At 55.8% G+C, this 19,815-nt stretch overlaps 1 protein-coding gene across 2 annotated transcripts in view; it reads right to left on the bottom strand.

Moving 5' to 3' along the window:
• PLXNA1 (plexin A1) overlaps positions 1 to 19,815 on the bottom strand; it is a 105,421-nt gene that overhangs the window by 30,718 nt on the left and 54,888 nt on the right. For both annotated transcript variants that reach the window (XM_062636763.1, XM_062636772.1), the window contains exons 9-15: positions 16,144 to 16,258; positions 11,798 to 11,998; positions 4,151 to 4,247; positions 3,643 to 3,833; positions 1,243 to 1,394; positions 818 to 938; positions 355 to 491 (exon numbers count right to left, since the gene is read on the bottom strand). In XM_062636763.1, the coding sequence (XP_062492747.1) occupies positions 355 to 491; positions 818 to 938; positions 1,243 to 1,394; positions 3,643 to 3,833; positions 4,151 to 4,247; positions 11,798 to 11,998; positions 16,144 to 16,258 (1,014 nt within the window). The remainder of the gene's footprint in view (positions 1 to 354; positions 492 to 817; positions 939 to 1,242; positions 1,395 to 3,642; positions 3,834 to 4,150; positions 4,248 to 11,797; positions 11,999 to 16,143; positions 16,259 to 19,815) is intronic.

Here is a 19,815-nt window from a genome sequence, read left to right as displayed (position 1 = left end):
AACTGAAACAAAAGGCAGGAGGGAACGGGAAAGGCTGAGCAGCTCCTGAGCGTTCCCATCACGCGGCTGCTGCAAACAGCAGCGATTAGGGCTGATAACCAGTAATTACCGCAGGAAAATATTTAAAGAGCCGCTCCATTATCATCCCTAATCTAAAAATTATCCACTTCATGCCTCGGGGCTTTGTGCTTTTAGAGAAGAATCCCTGTTCTTGGGGCTCTTCCTATAGCCTCTGACACACAGCGGTTTCGGGGGGGATGCCTCCGGATGCCCCCAGCACGGGTCCCTATGCAGGGGTTCCGCTGCCTCTGGAGGTGCCCTTTGCCCACCCTCATGGCCCTCCGTGCCCCTCACCATGAAAAAGCACACGGGCGTCCCCCGATGGTGACGGAGACGTTGCTGCCGGCGTTGAGGTGGCTGCCTTCGATGGCGATCCAGGTACCGCCGGAGAGAGGACCCCGGGATGGGATCACGCGGGAGAAAGTGGGCGTCTGCCAAAGGAAAAGAGCATCCCTGGGGTCAGAAAGGCTGGGGACCGGATTCTGCATCCATAAATAGCCCCAGGAGGGTGACAGGGCTAAAGGAGAGCCATGGGACAGCAGCAGGGCACAGCGCTAAGGGTGACAGTGCCAGCAGGACAACGGGGAAGCAGAGCAGTGGCAACCTTGGAGAGATTCAACCAGCATGACCCATCACCTGCCCAGAGCATCCCCACCTGCACCCCAGGGAAGTGGTGGGTAAATGATGGCTCATCCTCCAACTGATCCACTCGGCATCACCTCCCTGCCATGGAGCCTGTCCCCAGCATGGGACCTACCACAAAGGTGAAGCTCTTGGGGGACGTGGCTCGGTAGCTGGGCGAGCAGTCGCGGATGCACACTTCGACCCGCGCCTCGTGGACCTTGCTTGGGCTGGCATCTCCAATCTCACACACGATCCTAAGGGATGCAGGGAGGGAGCGCTCAGTGTCCTGGCACTGAGATGCTCCCTGTGCCATGGCGGGGATGGGCTGGCTTCAGGAAGAGATGGATCTAACACCAACAAAGGTGCCAGCAGCTTCATGAGAAACCAGGGCAGTGGCTGTTGGCTGGGGGCAGCTTCCCCAAAGCCTTTGAGCTCCTCCCAGGGCAACCACAACCAGCAGCCCCTTCTCCCCTAGTTCAGCCCCATGCCTTCAGCTGCCAGGTGAACACCAGCAGCCCTGTCCCAGCCCACCGAGGCGATCCCCCTGCAGACACTCACTGCTCAGCACTGATGTACTCGCTCTCGATGGGGATGCACATCACTTTGCCCACCCGGACGCCCCAGCGAACATCTTCAAACTTGAGGCCCAGGTTCTCTCCGGTGATGGTCAGACGGGTCCCTCCTTGCCTGGGGCCGGTCTCCGGGAACAGCTAGGAGAGAACATGGCCCATCAGCCAAGGGAGCAGAGCCATAGGACGCATGTTACTCCCCTACAATCACCCCTGAGGAGCAGATGGGAGATGATAAATCCCAACACATCTGTAAGGAACCCACAGAGGGGGAAAGACCTCCCGAATGACAGCCACATCCATAAATCCCCCAAGGAACAAGCCAGGAGATGCCACATGTGTCCAGGCAGAGGGATGGGATTTAGACACCCCACTGCAGATACAATAGGAAGGAGACAGGGAGTGTTTCTGCACAGCCCCACTTCAGCCATCACCTCTGGGGTTAACCACTGGATTCATGCTGCTCTGATCATCTTCAGCATGGAATGGGGGATCCAGTCCCCCTGCACCCAGGCAGCCTGTGGGATGTGTCCTGGGATCAGAGCTGGGACCAGCACTTTGGGCCACAGAAGCAGCCACAACTTACAGGGTAAACCCCTTCTAGGGCTGCAGGGAACCACTGCTGCCTAAACCCAGCTCAGCAGTGCCCAAGGCCAGGATCAGAGCCCATTACAGCAGCTGCCACCAGCATCATGCTGGGGGTTCCCCCCAAACCCAGCGCCACCAGGAGGTGTTTGTTTGGTGTTTCTAAATGAGTGTTAAAGGCTACTCCCTGTGTTCCCCTCCTCCCCTCCATGGCAGAGCTGATGAGGGCCACGCATCCAGGGGGAAAGGAGCCCCGGAATGAAAGCACAGCATTGGCACCCAGCATGGGGAGGTCACAGCTAAACAAGGAGGGAGCTGAGGAAGAGAGCAGGGCTGCTCCAGCCTCCCCTTTCCCCCCACCCCTGAACTCCTGCCCCACAAACACCGATGCTTTCTTGCTCATTGGTTTCACAGGGTCCTTTCATACCAACAAGCTCCAGTGGGCACAAGCAGGGGGCTCATCCCCAGCTCCAACGGCTGCAGTAGGGGCAGGGGATGACAAAGATGAGGGGTTCCTCCTTCCCAAGGGAAGGGACATTGCTCTTCAGGGTCACAGGACCCTGCAGAGGTTTGGAGGGGGCTTGTCCCCACCACCGAGCAATGGGTGTGACATTCTTCACTCCAAGGGAGAAGAATCATTGTCATCTCCCAGCCCAGCAACCAGGAAGACACCATCAGCCCAGAGGGATGGGCAAGAAGGAGGCTCTAGCTCCTCCTGAAACCACTGCATCATAGGATCCCAGACTGGTTTGTGTTGGAAAGGAGCTTAAAGCTCCTCCAGCTCCAACCCCTGCCACGGGCAGGGACCCCTTCCACTAGAGCAGCTTGCTCCAAGCCCCTGTGTCCAACCTGGCCTTGAACACTGCCAGGGATGGGGCAGCCACAGCTTCTCTGGGCACCCTGTGCCAGCGCCTCAGCACCCTCACAGGGAAGAGCTTCTGCCTAAGAGCTCATCTCAGTCTCCCCTCTGGCAGGTTAAAGCCATTCCCCTTGGCCTGTAGAAGAGGGGCTGAGGGAAGCACCAGGCAGGCTGCCAGAGGAGCATCACACCAACAGCTACACACATCCACACCGACCACCAGCTCTAAACGCACTGATGCAGAGCAGCACCAATCTCAAGCCTAAATGCTACCAGATCTGTTTGTGCTACACCTGCAGTTACTGCAGCATCTCGCAATGATTCAGGGCTGGAGAGCTGCTGCCGAGGCTCCCCTTTCCCCCCATGGCTGCCGCCCAGCACACCACAACACTGGTACAGAAAAAGGCACCACTCTCACTTCCAGCTTCCATCAGATAAGGCACTGAAACCCAAACAGACCAGATCCTGCGCTAAGGCTCCAGTCATTAACACCAGCGAGGCCTCGCCAGACACTGGTAAACAGAAGGTATCCAGCAGAAATACCCAGCAGTCCCTCCAGCGCGCCTGGAGCCCGGCCCGACGGGCATGTGAACATTAATATACACAGTGTTATTAAGCAAAGGTCATAAAAGCTGTCAGGGAAGGAGGTGATGATGAACTACCAGCACTAGTGAGCACTGGGGAGCAGCAACCTGGATCCACGGCTTTCCCAGGATCCTCCCGTCACACGTAGAAGTGGTGGGAATCTCAGAGATGAGCCAGAAAACCAGTGCATGGAGAGGATTTCAGCCTTGGAAATCCCCACGGTGACCAGAGGTGTTTAGGACTAAACACCATGCAGATTTGGCTGCTGTGGGGTGCCACTGGACAGCATCGACTCCATCCCCATCGCGCATCTCAATCCCTCCACCCCGGGGTCCCGCAGCACGGAGCATCCCCTTGTACCTTGGTGATCTTGGGGTCGGTGCAGCGGCTGTTGCCGCTGGTGGCGTGCATCCAGCTGCTCTCGTAGGCCAGGCAGTGCTGGCGCAGCGAGCAGCGCCGCTCCGACACGCACCAGCCGCACTCGAAGCGTGGGTCAGCCTTGAGGCACAGCCCGCAGCTCTCCCGCAGCGCCGAGCACTTGTACAGGTGGGCTGCAAGGCAGGAGGAGAGCCAGGGTCAGCACGGACCCCCCAGCACATGGGCACAGAAGCTAGGGGAGGACAGGTACCCACTCCTTCCCCATCCCACTGCGTGCGTGCCAGTAGCTCCCAAGGGAACAAACCCCCATGGGCAGGAGGCTCCAGCATCATGGACTCAACGCCAAAGCTTCTTGATGAAGAGCCTCTTGTTTAACAAACCCATTTGACTGATGCTGGTGCAAACTGCAGCAGGGTTGGGGAGATGGGTAGGCTGGAGATTGGGGGGGGTACGGGGCTGTTTTCCCATCCCAATCCCATCCCTCACTCACCCTGGATGTTCTGGGGGTTGTCGATGACAAAGTTCCCGTTCCAGACCACGGACAAGTTGACTGGCAGGTCGCTGATGTCGTTCCCTTCATAGAAATACTGCAGGAGGGGACAGAAGGAGCCAAATTGGTGAGGCAAAACACCCCGATGAGGCATAAACCCCTGTCACACAGATGTCCACCATCAACCCAGAGGAGAGGGATTCAGACTCCAGAGCTAGGGACAGATCTAAGAGCAATGACCACAGCACATACAAGCCAGCAGGCTGAATTGGCAAAACATACTAATAAGCAAAACAGAGGGTTTCTAAATAGACCCAAAACCCATTAGGTCTGATCTGCGATGCAGGAAAATGACACTGCTCCAGCAGACCCCAAACCAAGACCCCAGCACCCGCTGCTGCCCAACGTACCCACCTCTGCTGCTCCTTCCAGCCTGGCCGGTGCCTCCTCTCCTCCCAAGCCCCCTTCCTGCCTGCCCATCAGTATTCCCTGCACAGCCGCCGCACGCCGGCGGAGCGGTTTAATCGATACGGAGGCAGGAAGGCAGTTGGCACCATCCCTGACAGCTAATGACCTCCTTCGGCAAGAGATTCCCCACTCCTCGCCCGGGAAAATGACAGGCGTGTCACGAGAGATTAAATGAATGATTCATGGGCTGCTGGAGTTTGTTAGGGAGCGGTGGATGCTCCGGCAGCGGCCCCAGCATCACCTCCTGCAGCCCCGGTGCTGTACCTGGAGGAGGTGGCTTCAGCATCTCCTCCAGCACTGCCCCACAGAGCGCATCTGCCCCCTGCCAGCACCAGGGACCGCTGCAGGGGTCTGTTCTGCTCGACCCACAGGAGGCAGGGATGTGGCCCCAAGGCAGCCAGCACGGCCACGTGGCTGTGGGAAGCAGGAGACACTAGGATCCTTCTCGCTATCAGAGCTGGGCCCTTCCATACTGAGCCTCTCCCATCATCAGCCATGGTCCAGCACCAGACACAGCACCAAAGTGGGACATGTGCCCAGTGTGGGACATAGCTACAGCAACACCCTCCCTCAACCCTACAAGGTGCAAAGGCAAAAACAAGCCTGGTCCTCACTTACACCTCCACAGCTTTTGGCTTGTGGTCCTATGCTCACCCCACACAAATGCAGGGTGAAGGATCCCAAAACACAGCCCTCCCCAGGAGGAAGGCTGATGCTGATCAACCCTATGCAGCAGTTTTAAGGCATAAAACATCCAGCCGCAAACTCGACCCTTTCCTGAGCATCCAACAGCTCCACCACCATCTCCACACTACATAAGAGCCCCATCGCCCCCCCATCACAAAGCTTGCTCAGAAGAGTTCAGCCACATCTCCACCACACATCACCTACACCCGGATCCTCTCAGCAGCATTCCCATCACCACGTATGGAAAGACAGAGCCAGAACCACACTGGGATTCCAAACCCATTCACCTTCCCCATCCTACACCCACCCAAGGACATCCCAGGCAGTAACACAACAAGGAGCCAGCTGGACCCAGAGCATGGAGCAGAGGGAGCGTGTGCTGGGAACGGGGAGGGCGGTGGCAGTGCCGGAGCAGGATTCAGCAGTGAGGAGCCACGTGGCAGCGTAAGTGAAATTGGCATTTTCAATTTGTACTCTGACATGTCTCATTTGGGGAACTGGCATCTCGGGAAGGCATCCAGGCTGCAGCTGTCCAAAACACTTATTTGCATCTCTCTGCCCCGGCTGCTTTTGGAAATTAGTTCTTCTGGGAGGTGGGAAGGAGGAAGAAGAATAGGGAGGGGAGAGGGAGGGAGGGAGAGCATTAACTCTCCATGTGCCAGCCCAACAGCGTGATTGCACAAGAGATGGTGTTCCTCTGGGGAAGGAAGGCATGCTGAGGATGCTGGATTTGTGGAGCTGGAGCAGGCAGGACTGGGTGCAGGGAAGCAGCAGGAGGCATCACCCTGGCTGGGATCACCAAGGGAAACTGGGTATCAATGAATAACATGTCCATCAGCAGCCTTGCAAACAGGCAGCGCATCCATGGCTTGGATGCTGTTACGGTCCCTGTAGGATGCTGGAGCCGGAGTCATGGCTCAGCTGTGTGCAGGCAGAAGCTGAGGGCTCAGGGCTCAGCCCTCGTGGACACTGAGGTCCATCAGATCCTCTCTGATTTCCAAAGTATCTCTTCTTTTAAAGGATGTTTTCTTATGCCCTGTTTTCAGCTGTCAGAAGCAGGAAGGTGCCCTCTCCACCCACAGGAGAAGAGGTAGCAACCAAACCACAGCAAAGCAGCAGCCACTTCCTAGCCCTGAAGGTCCCACAGGCAGTGGGGATCAGACAGGATCAGGGAAGGGGGTGCTTACCAATCTGTCCATCCCATGGGACCCAGCACACAGCTAGCCAGCAGGTCCCATCACACTGGCTCCTCCCTGCTTCTAGCTAACACGGAGCTAAACATCCATTAAATACTTAACTGCTATTAACATCCCGGTTAATCAATCACTGTGGCTGGCAGCAATACGGGATGAGCCATGGGAGGGGATGCCAGGGCGGGTGTCAGCGCAGGGATGGATGCACCTACCCTGCAGTGCTGCTGTCAGACTCCTTCCACCCTACAGAGGTGCCCAGCACCCTCTGGCTGTGTCAAAGGATGATGTGCCACGATGCTGTCACGTGGCTGAGTTATAGGAAAGGGATGTTTCCTCTGGGAGCAAAATAAACCAGTCACAGCCCTAAGAGCAGACCCACGGCGCCCAAAAGAGAAGCGCTGTCATGCAGCACCGGCCACAGAAGGGGATGGCAGAAAGGATGTCACTGAGTGAGTCAGCAGCAGAGCTGTGAGCTGCTTGGCTCCTTACCTAGCCCAGCCAGCCTCGCCACCCTCCCTGGAATGTGCCTACAAGGCGAGAGTGGAAGAGCTGATGGAGGATGGGCCACGCCACCAATCTGGATATGGCTATTCCCAGATGGCAGGGATGTCGTTTGGACAAGAGGACTCCTTGATAAGCCTTTCTCAAGGCAATTTATCCAAAACTTATCTCAGGCAGCTTAACAGAATCACAGATTGATTTGGGTTGGGAAGGCCCTTGAGCTCATCCAGCTCCAACCCCTGCCATGGGCAGGGACACCTTCCACTAGAGCAGCTTGCTCCAAGCCCCTGTGTCCAACCTGCCCTTGAACACTGCCAGGGATGGGGCAGCCACAGCTTCTCTGGGCACCCTGTGCCAGCACCTCAGCACCCTCACATCTTCCCAAGTAACAGCCAACAACCTCATGTGCTCCTCCCATGCCCAATTCTCACACTCACCCCATCCCCATGTGGGGATGCCACCAGCCCAGCACGCTGCAAGAGCTGTGGGTGCCCTGCAGCCATCACACCCCATGAGGACATCCAGCGGACAGGTGGCTCCACTGCCCTCTGCAAGCAATCCCATACATCCAAACTTCCCTTGCATCCCCCGCTCCTTCCCATCTGCACCATCCCCCTGGGCTGCATTTCTGGAGGAGGGCTCGGGCTGCAGCTGTGTCCTATTTTCCTGTAGTTGATGACCTCAACTCCTTCCCCGCACTATGGGGACGGCAGTAATGTACATCGCGTCTCGCCAGGGCTCAACTGCAATTCATCATTATTTTATCTGCTGGAATTTAATTGGATCCTATCAAACTCTCCTGATACTCCCTTTTCACTTTAAACACTGCTGCAGGAAAGATAAATGCAGGCAGCGCCAGGACAGAGAGCATGGCTTTGTTGGAGAACGGAGCTGTTGGAGAATGGGCTCCAATCCTGCTTCCCTCTCCATGGCTGGTTAATTAGAGATACCTTTATTGGAGGTGTGAGGCACTCGGAGCAGGGCACGTGTGTATGATTTATGTTCTTCCATAAATACACCCCAGGCCTAGTAAAATACTGTCATGCACACAACGGCACAACTGGATAGGAATGCTTGGCCTCTCATTCTGGATCTCCTTTTGCTCCTTTCACATATATCTCCTCCCTTCCTCCCCAGTCACACACAAGCTCCTTTGCCTGGATTCCTTCTGCCCAAAGTTTGGCAGGGTGGAAGTGAGGACCTGAAACCCTGGGAACACGTCAGAGCAACACCCACAATAAAGAAATACCCAGAAAACATGAATCCATCAGGTCCTGCATTCCCACATCCATGCCTGGGGTACCCCAGTCTCAGCATCCGCACTGGGTACCACTCACACACCCACCCTGCTCTGCACCCACATCTCTTTGTCATGGAATAAGATGCTTCTGGGCAAACATCCCAAGCAGAGCCACGCTAGCCAGAGGGGAGTGAACTCCAAAGCCACAGCCCAAACGAGTGGATAGGATGGCCTGTCCATGGGGATCAGTAAGGAAGGAGCCAGGGAGGTGACACAGCTGCTCCTCACCACGCAGGGCTTTGGGTAAGAGGAAAGGGAAATAATTGAGGCGTGAGGCTTAATTCAAAGTGCTGAGACAACAAACTCCAATGCTCATGGAAAGGAGATCAGGGGTTCTTCCTATTTTTACATTTAAAGGGAAAGAGCAACTCTGGGGCTATGTCAGCCTTAAGAGGGACATTCTGGAGGCTAAAACCCAAACCCTTGGCAGTGAGAAACATCCAAGGCCAGGACTAAATGGGATGAAGTCCAAGGTTAGAAGCAGTTCTGGGTGCACTGTGGTACCTCCCAGCAGCAAAACTGCTTCTTTTCTGCAGCATTCAGAAGGATGAGCCCCACTGAGGGATGGCAGATGGGAAAGAACGGACAAAGGCAGGGATGCTTGGAAAACGAAACTCAGTGGCATTGCCTGCACAATTTAAGGCCTGTGACCATCCCTCCATTCTCTGCTGCAAGAAGCAAGCCTGGAAATGTCTGCTTCCAGAAGATTATAACTAATCAATTAACAAAAAACCCAGTTTATTAGCAAAGAATTCCATTTTCTTCAGCTTGCCTTTCCTTTTTGCTTCCTTACAACACATGTGGAAAACCTTTCAGGTTGCTTTCCTCTTGGAGAGCAAAAAGAGACCAAAGTGAGGAGGCAGAAAAGGCTTTTTTCTGGTGGGATGACAGGGAACACCAGGCCTCGTCTCCCTTCGGTTTGCTGGAGATCTATTGGGTGTCTCAAACAATGTTTATAGGCAACACTCAAACCTTAATGAATGGCCTGCTGAATATTTAACCAAGATGTCCTTTCTTCAAAGCCTAACAAGTCATTGGAGTTTGACAAGCACTAAAACTAAACAAAAGACAAAGAGTTTTAAGCAGGCTTGACTTATTATCCCTTCCATTCACCCGGGATTTAGGAAAGCATCCCTAATTCCACAGCATAATTAACCTCTTGTTTAGATCTCATTGAACTCCTGGAAACAAAAGTGTGCTTAAATGCCTTTCAGAGGAGAGGACATCCATCCCTCACTCACTGGCTGGGTGTCATCCTGCCCTACTTCCCCACATCCCTAAAGCCCTATCCCAAAGGATGAATGGCAATGGAAGAACGCAGCGGGTCACGGGTGGGTGACGGCGCTACCAAGCAGCCAGATGGACCGCAAGAAAAGTCGTGGAGGAGACAAACATCACCCAAGTGTGAACACGAATCCCCCACTGCAGAACACAGCCTGGCTGAATGCCCTCAGACGTTAAAGCAGACCCTGAAAGCAAGACAGCTCCTCTCAAACCAAAGCTGTCTTCTGCCGTCTGTGAAGCCGCATCTCCTGCCTGACACCGTGGCCCCGTCAAGCTGCTGCCATCCGCTCCTGCACCCACGACACCTCCCATGCACCATCCATCCCGTTTGCTCCATGTTCAGGGCATCCCTGGTGATTTCCAGGTCAAATATACACCACTACCAGCTCCATGTGGAGACCACAGAGCAAGGCAGGCACAGCTCAAGCTGTCCTTTGCCTTTGGAGAAGGGTTGCAGAGCCCATGCAGCTCATGACACCAGTGCTTCTGCCTCTCTGCTTTGCACCCAGCCAGGGTCCCTGCTGGAATTTGGGACAAAGAGGCCACGTTTCTTCCAGACTCTGCATGAGGACAATGGCTCCTCCAGCCCATTTCCACCCACAGACAGGGACACGTCCCAGAACAACCCCCAGATGACCAAGCAGGTACCTGATGTACCCAAGCCTTCTGCTGGGACACAAATGGCTCGGCTGACCCCCAAGAAACCTCTCACACAGCTGTGGTAGACACAGAGCAGCTAGACTTGGGTACCAGCAACAACAAGACCCCAGGACCCCCACCACCATCATGGCTCTTGGCACACACATCCATCATGCTCCCCTTGAAGCACTAACACTGAGCCATACAGGCGATGGACAAAACTGGGTCTGGGAGCAGACCTGCATGATGGCAAGGACCACGATCCACACCAGGGACCAGCAGCTGAGCCAGCTCCACTGGGCAGCTCTCCATCTGGATGCTTTTCTTCCCTAAACTCAGCAGCAAGAAGACAAAGCTTTGCTTAAGCTGCCTCAATACTGGCTCATTGCAGCAGAGCCCTGCAGACACTGCACTGGTCCTTCTGCTTGCACTTTGTGCTGCTCCCTGCTTCCATCTCCAGACCAAGCACAGACCAACAACAACATTTCCAGGCAGCAGCTCAGGGCAAGGAACATTTTTGCTCATCACCAACTGCATGTTACCAAGAGCGAGCCCTGGCACTACAGCATCCCCGAGGCACCGCTACCCAAACAGGATGCAGCGACTTGGGATGCTCCTCCTGCCCAAAGGCTCCGCATCCATGGGAGTGCAGGAGGAGGGAGGGAGCCAGGGCTCATCTTTAACAGCCTCTAAATGTCACATGTGCCACCAAAGGACAGGGGAGCAGGGCTCAATGCTGGTGTTAGGCTGCAAATGAGCTTTCACTGCGTGAGTGATGGAAAACAAATTTTGAACGGATTAAATGGGAAGGAGAAGGGAGGGCCGGGCCCCATGTAGATGAGGGCAGGTCAGTGCAGAGCTAAGGAACACTGTGGAGCTCTTAACACCCTGGGTTAGGTTTGCTGGTGGGCTTGCGGCTCCCTGCATAGGACTGCTGTACAGAAGGGGCATAAAACAGCTCAGCAAGGGGCCACCAAACAGCCTCTTGCTTAGGGATAAGGCAGAGAGAGCTGCAGGGAGCAGGAGCAGAGGCAATGCACCATAGATGCAGGCATGGGTGGGAGCTGGGAATGGCTGGGGGCTGCAGGAGGAGGGAAGTGCTCTGGGACCAGAAGGAACGGCAGCACACAGGGCAGGGTGCACATAGTGTGACACTGAGAAGGTGTTAGCTCAATCCTGCCTGTAAAGCAGAATGGCTTGGTGTCAGGGGAAGCAAGAGCAGGCAGGGAGAAGGGGGAGGCAAGGCTCCGGCACATCCTGGCCAGCTGGCTCCAGCCCAGGCAACTTTCTTCAGCTTCCCAAAGTCAATTTCCTTGGAAGTGCTCCTAAACCCTGGCAGCTCCCCCAAGGCAGCTCTGGCATTGATCCCATCTGGAATGACCCCGAGCAGCAGCCTCTACATGCACTTGGGGGAGGCGGAGAGGACCCCACTTCACACCCCATAAACACCAGAAACTTCCCATTACTGCCCATGGGAGAGCAAACCCCTACACAAGCACACAGGAAGGTCCTGAGGCAGAGCAGGGATGAGCAGCCCCCAAACACAGCTCGAATCGGCTCCCATCCTGCACTCACCGAGGTGTTCTGGCACTGGATGCTGGTGCTGTTGAAGCGCAGGGCGGTGACGCGCGTGGTGCTGCCGGGGATGTGGAAGATGCACTCGTAGTTGCGCTGCCCGGACTGTGGCTGCGGCAGGTTCTTGGCTGTCAGGGTGATGGGTTTCACCACCCCAACGGGGATGTAGATCTGGGTGGAGGGCAGGATCTGGGGGCAGTCCTGTAAAGAGAACAAGGGGCTGATGATGAGAGGGGAGCACCACAGAGACCCCAGCACCCTGAGACCCTGCCTGGCAAGCTCGGCAACGCGCTGTAAAACACCACCCTTAATAAATCCTTATGTGCAGCCAACCCCAAACCATCTCACAGCTGCTCTGACCAAAGCCCTGAAGACAGGAAGGGAGGGCACAGAGGACAATGATGGCAGGGTTGCGGGGTGTCTTTAACAGCTTGGGTTGATCCAGGTGGGAGATGGGGAGAGGATTCGGCTGTGGGACCTGCACACATGTGGGCAGAATGACTGGTAATGAGATGGGCTGTAATGCCATTATTGCAGTCAGTAGGTTTCAGGGTTAACACCTGCTGGGCTGTGCATCGCGAGGCTTGCTCAGCCCTCTTGTTTCCCTTACAGCCTCCATCTCCCTTCTCAAGTGGACAGAAAAGCCTTTTGCCCCTTTGATGCAGCAATGTGGCTCTGCAGTGTTGCAGAGAACCTGCTCTTGCAGCGGATGCTGCTGCTGCTGCTTCTACCTGTGGCCAGCTCAAAGCAGCATCACCCCAGCTTGCAGGCTGCCCAGGGGACAATGCCTCCAGCCAGGGGATGCTGGTGAGGCCAAGCGGAGCAAGGCAAGGGGCTCAGCATCACCCCACCAGCTCCGATGTTCCCAAGGGAAGGAGCATCCTTTAATAGCCATGGGCTCCTGGCTGCTCCAATGAACCTGGTGTGCAAAGCAGAGGGGAGCAGGAGAGCACAAATAAATGAGCTCAGGCAGCAGCAGAGCCCCACAGCCCCAGTGGGTGCCACCAGCAACAAGAGCCTGATGTAATCCCAGGCTGGCTCTGCCGAGCAGGATGGAAGGCATGCACCTATGGCAGCAACTCCAGGAGGAAATAACATCCCGGGGGAATAATGTGTGTTGCAAGGAGCTGCTGTGAGAACAGAATCAGCAGCAGCAGCACACAGGCACCCCACTGCTCTTCAAAGGGTGGCAATGGGGCTGCAAGAGAAGCTCTTGCCCAAAGGCTACTGGTAGCCACACACAGCCAATGCTGCCCAACCGCCTCCTGCCACTCACAGCGAGCCAGGCTGGACTCTGAGCAGCACTGGGCTGTGTAATAGCTATAGGATTAATCCAACTTTCAAACAATGCAGAGAAATGAGACAGAAATTGCTTCATTTAGCAAATATTGACCAAAAACCCCAATTCGTTTTACTCTAAGTTTTCTGTTCTTCATAGAACCCCAGACTGGTCTAGGTTGAAGGGACCTTAAAGTTCATCCAGCTCCAACCCCTGCCACAGGCAGGGACCCCTTCCACTAGAGCAGCTTGCTCCAGGCCCCTGTGTCCAACCTGGCCTTGAACACTGCCAGGGATGGGGCAGCCACAGCTGGGGGCAGGCCGGGATGCGGGCAGGGATGTGGGCAGGCATGCGGGCAGCAGGGCTCATTTTGCTGACTCACAGCTTGAAGGAGCCCCCCCCCGGTATCTCTCATGCTTCACATCTGCCGGCAGAGGCAACTCATCCAGCAGCAATGTCCCCCTGTGACCAGGCAGGAAGCACCTGGTGCTGGCGGGCACCGGGTGCCCAGGCGCTGGGACAATTCACTTCCCCTATCCCAGCACTTGCATCCCTTGGGAATGCTCTGACAGCCCAGAGAGATCTGCATCCTGCCAAAACCAGCCTCCCCCGGCACAGCCCCAGCTCCCAGGAGCCATGAAGGGATGGGACAGGCAGAAAAGCAGCATCCGGACACACAGCCACATTCCCCACCATGGCAAACTCGGATTTTCTCCATTAAAACTGTTTTTCTGGCTGGATGAGAACATGACAAAGGTGTCCAGGGGAGGTTGAGAGCTTTAGAGCCACGCTGCAAATGCTGTGGTTTGGATGTTCCTGGCAGCTCCCAGCCCCAGCTGCAAGGCTGGGCCATCAGCAGTGATGGGGATAAAGGAATCTGGGGCTGGTTCCTTCACAAAGTCCTCAGCCATTCCCACTGGTGGGGGTATCACAGAATCCCAGCCTGGTCCAGGTTGGAAGGGACCTTAAAGCTCATTCAGTTTCAACCCCTGCCACGGGCAGGAACACCTTCCACTACAGCAGCTTGCTCCGAGCCCCATCCAACCTGGCCAATGAAGAACAAATACACTGAACCAGCTTAGACTGAACCAACACACTTGGTCCCCAACACACTTGGTCCCCATCACACTTGGACCCCCTTTGCAGCAGCTCTGCAGCAGCAAGGACTCTCACAAGAGAGCAGCTTTTTGGGGTGGGATGCTCCAGCATCCATCACTGGTCACCCCAGGCCACTGCTGAACACCATAAGTAGGGAAAAGCCAATGACAACCTCTGCTCCTTCATCATCCCTTCCTGCCCCACACCATGGAGCAAGCCAAGGGCAGGGTGATCTCCAGAGCTCAGGCTTCAAAGCCACAGCAGTCATGGGGCAGGGACATCCTTCCTGCTGCTTTCATTCCCAGGCGCATTTACATGAGTGCTGGCTCCTACCCACGCCTCATTCCTGCCCTGCCACTCCCGGAAATCCAGGTGAACATTCCTGGCATTCCCAAGGCAGTGCCATTGGTCACCCTTTATGTTTTCCTACAAAACAGCCACTTTCCCACCCAGGAAACCATGGTGAACCACCCGTGGGAACCAGCGGAGACACTGAGTGCTGCTGTTAACCCCAGTGCCCACCACGCTCCAGCCAACACACACAGACCAAACCCTCCTTAAAATAACCTTCCCAGTCAGACTTCCTCCCACAGAGAGGATGGGGACGGACATCTACCATTAACGTGTCCGGGGTCACCGAGTCCCTGATCCACCACACCACCCTGCTGGGGACCAGGATGGATGGGGACGGATGGGACGTCTCATCCCAGCCCAGACACGCAGCCCACAGCAGCTGCTCCAAGGCTGTCTCAGCATCCCCTGCAGGAAGAGCTGAAGCCACACCGATGTGCAAACAGGCTCCAAAACCTCAACCCAGGCACGGCTCCAGGTCCCAGTGTGGCCGGGAGGTCTGCTGGGGGACACCCTGCCATGCTGGGAAGTGACACGGGTTCCCATGCGGCTGGTTGAGGGAAGAGCAGCACGTGTCCCATAGACAACACCCCTGGGGGTACAGCCCAATGCTTTTGGGCTCTCCTGATGGAAGCCAGCAGCTCCCCATGTCCTCAATGAGGGCGATGGGCAGAGCAGAGCCACCGGGATGCAGTGGTCTGGACACCACGTGTTTGGAGAAGCAGCGCCAGGGCTGGATGGAAGCGCAGCCTCAAGAGTGGGCTGCGGGATGCCGGGAACAGGCTGATCCCCCGCTGGGTTTCTGCAGGGCACAACCAGGAGAAAACAGCTCCTTCTGATCTCTCGTGTTACTGAATCATCCTGGCTCGGTGGGTATCCCATGTCCAGGCAAGGCCAACCCATCCCAAAGGAGCAGGGAAGCCAGACAGGGCTCATCCGCAGTACAGGCAACTGGAAACACAAGTTCAACCGGAGCCCTCTTCCAGGAAAGGAGGAGAAACTCCTTCCCAAAACATTCCCTTCAGGATGCGAATGAGCACTTCCTGCAGAGCCAATGGCTGCTCACCAGACCTCCAGACCCAGCCCAAGGACCAGTGATGCCACCAACAGGCTGGGGACACTAGGACCCCCATAGGCACCCTGTCAGTGACACGTTTCCCACTGGACGACATGGATGTGTGCAGGATGAACACACCCCCCCCCCCCCCAGGAATGTGTATTTGAGATGAAGAAGGTGTGCGGTGTAGCAGAGCAGTTTGTTTTACAGATTTCAACCTTCCCCTCTCTGGAAACAAGTTGTTCTGCAGTGACAGCTCAAGCTTGCTCCCTTCAGAGGCATCAAAGGAAAATGCTTTGGTGTCTCTGCCTTTGGTTTTCCTTTCATTCAACCTCAAGTGCTCTGGGCTGTGCCTGGCTCCCCAAGCAGCCTCTCTGCAGCCACACAGCCTCTTCCCACTGGCACACTGTCCTGTCCCATCCTCACTGCTTCCCAGGCAGTCCCAGCACCCCAGGCAAGGCAGTGGGAAAGGTTTCCAAAGAGGTTTTGCCTCTTCCAACCCCATCCCCATAAGGGAAAGGAGCCGCAACAGGACCAGGGAGCCAACCCACGTCACCTTACCTCAGAGAGCTTGACACGTCCCTCCAGGAAGGAGCAGTCGGCAGCGTTGTGGGTGCAGATGTGGCGGTACTTGCACCAGTGGCAGGGGAAGGAGCCATTCACACAGGACAGGCAGCTGCAGGGAGACAAGTGGGCAGCGTTAGGGGAACACCGCTGGGGATGCTCCAGCAGGACAGCATCCACCGGCGATCCCATATCTCTGGGTGGGAAAGACCCTCCATCCATGGAGCGAGGTGCCAGCAGGCTGGGAGGGGAGATGCCTGCACACTCTGGACCCTCAGGCTTCACCCATAGCAAAGTAAAGGGATATGATCTTCCTGGCACTGCAGCCCAACTCCCTGCTCCGCTTGGCACATTGACCCTGTCCACCTGGCTCCTGGCTGAGGCTGAGCTCCAAACTGTGGCTTGCTCAAAGGTGATTTAAGCAAGAGGACAAGCAGCAGAACAAGGGCTCTGCACTGCAGGGGAACAGGGGAGAAAGGGCCACCAGATTAATGCACACTCATGGAGGGGAAAAGGTTGGGCAAGATGAACAATTCGGGACCATAGCGCCTTTGAGCTGCTCACAATAGGTTGTGTGTGACCCCTTCCCTCCCTCAGCCCTCTGCAGTTGCGCCTGCATGTGTGTGTGTGCAACTTCCACCCCCTCCCTCCAGCCCCAGACATTTCCGTTTCTCTCCCCATCCTCCTCTCCAGACTCTTTGTGTGGTGGGATCGTGTGTGCCCCCCTCTCCCTGCCTCTCCTTGGGATGCACCTGGGTACCGGGGATGTGTTTGGTTACCAGGGATGCGCTTGGGTACCAGGGATGCTGCGAGCTCTGTGCTCTGCACCCCTCTTACCAAAGGAACCAGCCCCAAGGACCTTGATGTCACTCCCCCGTGCAGGAACGGACATAAAGAATCCCCTCCTTGTGCAACCATTCACACAAGTGGCCTGTACCTTTGCTTTCCAAAAGCTCCCACTCCCAGCACCATGAGGCACCCCTGTCTGCAAGCACTGGGAATCCAATGGACCCCCAAGCTCTCAGGGCATTCAGCCCAGTGTGGATAGAATGGCTGAGCCCTCCCCTGTTGTGCTGTTCCATGGCACCAGTGATGTCCTGCATTAATGCAGTGAAGGTTCACAGGGCAGGTCTGCACCAAGCATGTCCCGTGTAGCCCAAGGAGGAGATGGGAGAGCTCCTGAGGCAAAAGCTGGAGGGCAAGAAAAAGCCTATTCTGGCTTTAAAAAGAAATAAACAGGGAATAAAAGAGTATCAGCCCCGTTTTTCTCCCTAGAAGCTCATACCTGCTCCCACTGATCCAAGCATGAGCAGGATGGGATCCAAAGCAATTACATTTAAACAAAGGGAGGATCTTCCCCTGAACACAGCGCTGGCAGGAGGCAGGCAGCCCTGCCTCATCCTGCTCCTAAAGCACAGCTATCGTGCTGCCTCTACCCCCTGGGAAACGACAGGGAGAACAGAGTATCACCGACAGGGAATACACAGCATCACCAACCTGGAATATAGCATCACTGACTGGAATAACACAGCATCACTGACCGAGAATATACAGCATCACGGACCGGGAATACACAGCATCACCATGCAAGGAGGCAGAAGGAAAACCTTCCTGGAGAGGGACATCCTCAGGGGGCACACCAAAGCCCTTGTCCTCCAGCAGACCTGTCCCTTTGGGTACCACAGGCAGCACAGGGTGCCAGTGCATGCTTCGCAGGGCCACTGCTCCCTGCCTGCCCTGGGGTTCCACGCACCATTCCATATACAGCAAGAGATTCCCAAATCCATGCACACACACTAAGGAAATACTTAATTAAGCTGCTTGCAAAGGGGGCTGGAAGTCATTTCCATGTTTCGCTCACATTTTTGCTTCCAAATGAACAGCCCTTTTAGCTTTACCCACAAATATGCTAATTGAGATGCTCCTTATGCAAATATATGCAATTTTATTTCAGCTGCAGAGACTCAACTTAAAAGCAGAGCCACAGCCTCCTATCTCTGCCTGCTTTGATGGAGGGAGGTACAGAGGGTGCGGGGGACACAGACAAAGCAAACGGATGGCTCCTGCCCTATGATAAGGGCTCAAGCAGCGACCAGTGGGCAGGTAAATCCAGGATGTGAAGGCAGCAGGGCTGGGAAAGCACGGGTTAATCCTCATGGAAGCAGAGCTCCCACAGAGAGGTCATGTCAGAGAGGAGCATGCTCTAAGCCAGGGCATAACCACCAACCCTGCCATCCACCAGGCACTCTGCATAAGAGAGATCAACCAGACACCACGTCCTGTGCAAAAAGACCCCCCAGTCCCCTTCATCATCTCCCAGGCACCTCAAAGCAGTTGGGTGAAGCACCCAGTACAGCCCTGCCGTAGGCATCCTGGTCTCCAAAGCTGCAGCTCTGCTCTGAAAGCCAAATCCTGGCTATCTGGGACCCTGCTCACCTCAGGGTCTCCTTTGCCATTTAAACACTGCAGTTCCCAGCTTATTTCCTGATCTCCACTTGCTAAAGGACCTAAAGCATCTCAGGTTATCCTCCATAACGTATGGTTCCCCCCTCCTACTTCAGCCCTCCCCTGGTTCCAACTGAATTGAGCCATTCCTGAAGCGCCGTCCTCGGAGATGGTTTTCACACTCTCCCTTCTGCCGAGGTTCTCCATCTGCCATCAGGCCATCAAACACCTCCATAAGAGCACTCACCACCGCGCATCTCACTCCACAGCATCCCTGCTGCGTTTAGAGCCTCTCGGGGTCAGCACTCCCCAGCTGGCCAAGGACTCTGTGAAGTGGTGACCAAGCCATTGCCTGGGTGCTGGTTCATGCAGTGAAACCCCATCTCCAGCCTTCCCCAGCACATCCATTTGACCACGCAGCTCCTGGGAGGCCGCCTGAACCCCAGGGCAGGAGCTGGGGCTGTAAACCCCACGCAGGTCAGCACGGCCGGGGCTGTATTCCCAGCCTGTCCGTGTGCCGCCGCTGTCTGTTCCCGGCTCAGGAGCAGGCTGCTCGGCAGCGCGATGCCATCTGTGCCGTCTCTCTCCTTCCCACAGTCAGGCATCGCTTCTTCCCTCATCACTTCTTGCCTAAGAGGCTTTCATCACTCTGATGGTTAGAGGGGGGTTCTCCTTCACGTCTTGGAGCTCCCCCCTGCCTCCCCAAAGCATGCCGGGAGGGCAGGGAGCCAGCGAGGCAGGAACCCCACGATGGGGCTGCAGCAGACATGGACCCACAGCTTGTGCCCCATCTGCCCCCTCCTCCTCAGTCCTGCAGCAGCCAGGTAGAGATAAAGCCCCCTGTGGGAAAGGGGGAAAGGATCATCCCACCGGCCATCTCCTTTTGCTTCCTAATGTTATTGAATCATAGAATGGGTTGAAGGGACCTTAAAGCTCCTCCAGCTCCAACCCCTGCCACGGGCAGGGACCCCTTCCACTAGAGCAGCTTGCTCCAAGCCCCTGTGTCCAACCTGGCCTTGAACACTGCCAGGGATGGGGAAGCCACAGCTTCTCTGGGCATGCTGCTCCCCTCCAGGGATGGGGATAAACTGACAGGACAAGGGGTAATGGGTTAAAACTTAAACAGGGCAAGTTTAGACTGGATATAAGGAAGAAGTTCTTTACTGTAAGGGTGGTGAGGCACTGGAATGGGTTGCCCAGGGAACTTGTGAATGCTCCATGCCT

Source organism: Pezoporus occidentalis, unplaced genomic scaffold (assembly GCF_034315485.1).
Source record: "Pezoporus occidentalis ecotype Australia unplaced genomic scaffold, CSIRO_AGI_Poc_V1 ctg114, whole genome shotgun sequence".
NCBI classification, from domain to species: Eukaryota; Metazoa; Chordata; class Aves; order Psittaciformes; family Psittacidae; genus Pezoporus; species Pezoporus occidentalis.
The sequence above is the reverse complement of the archived record's forward strand: the minus strand, read 5'-3'. Positions and strand labels throughout refer to the sequence as shown.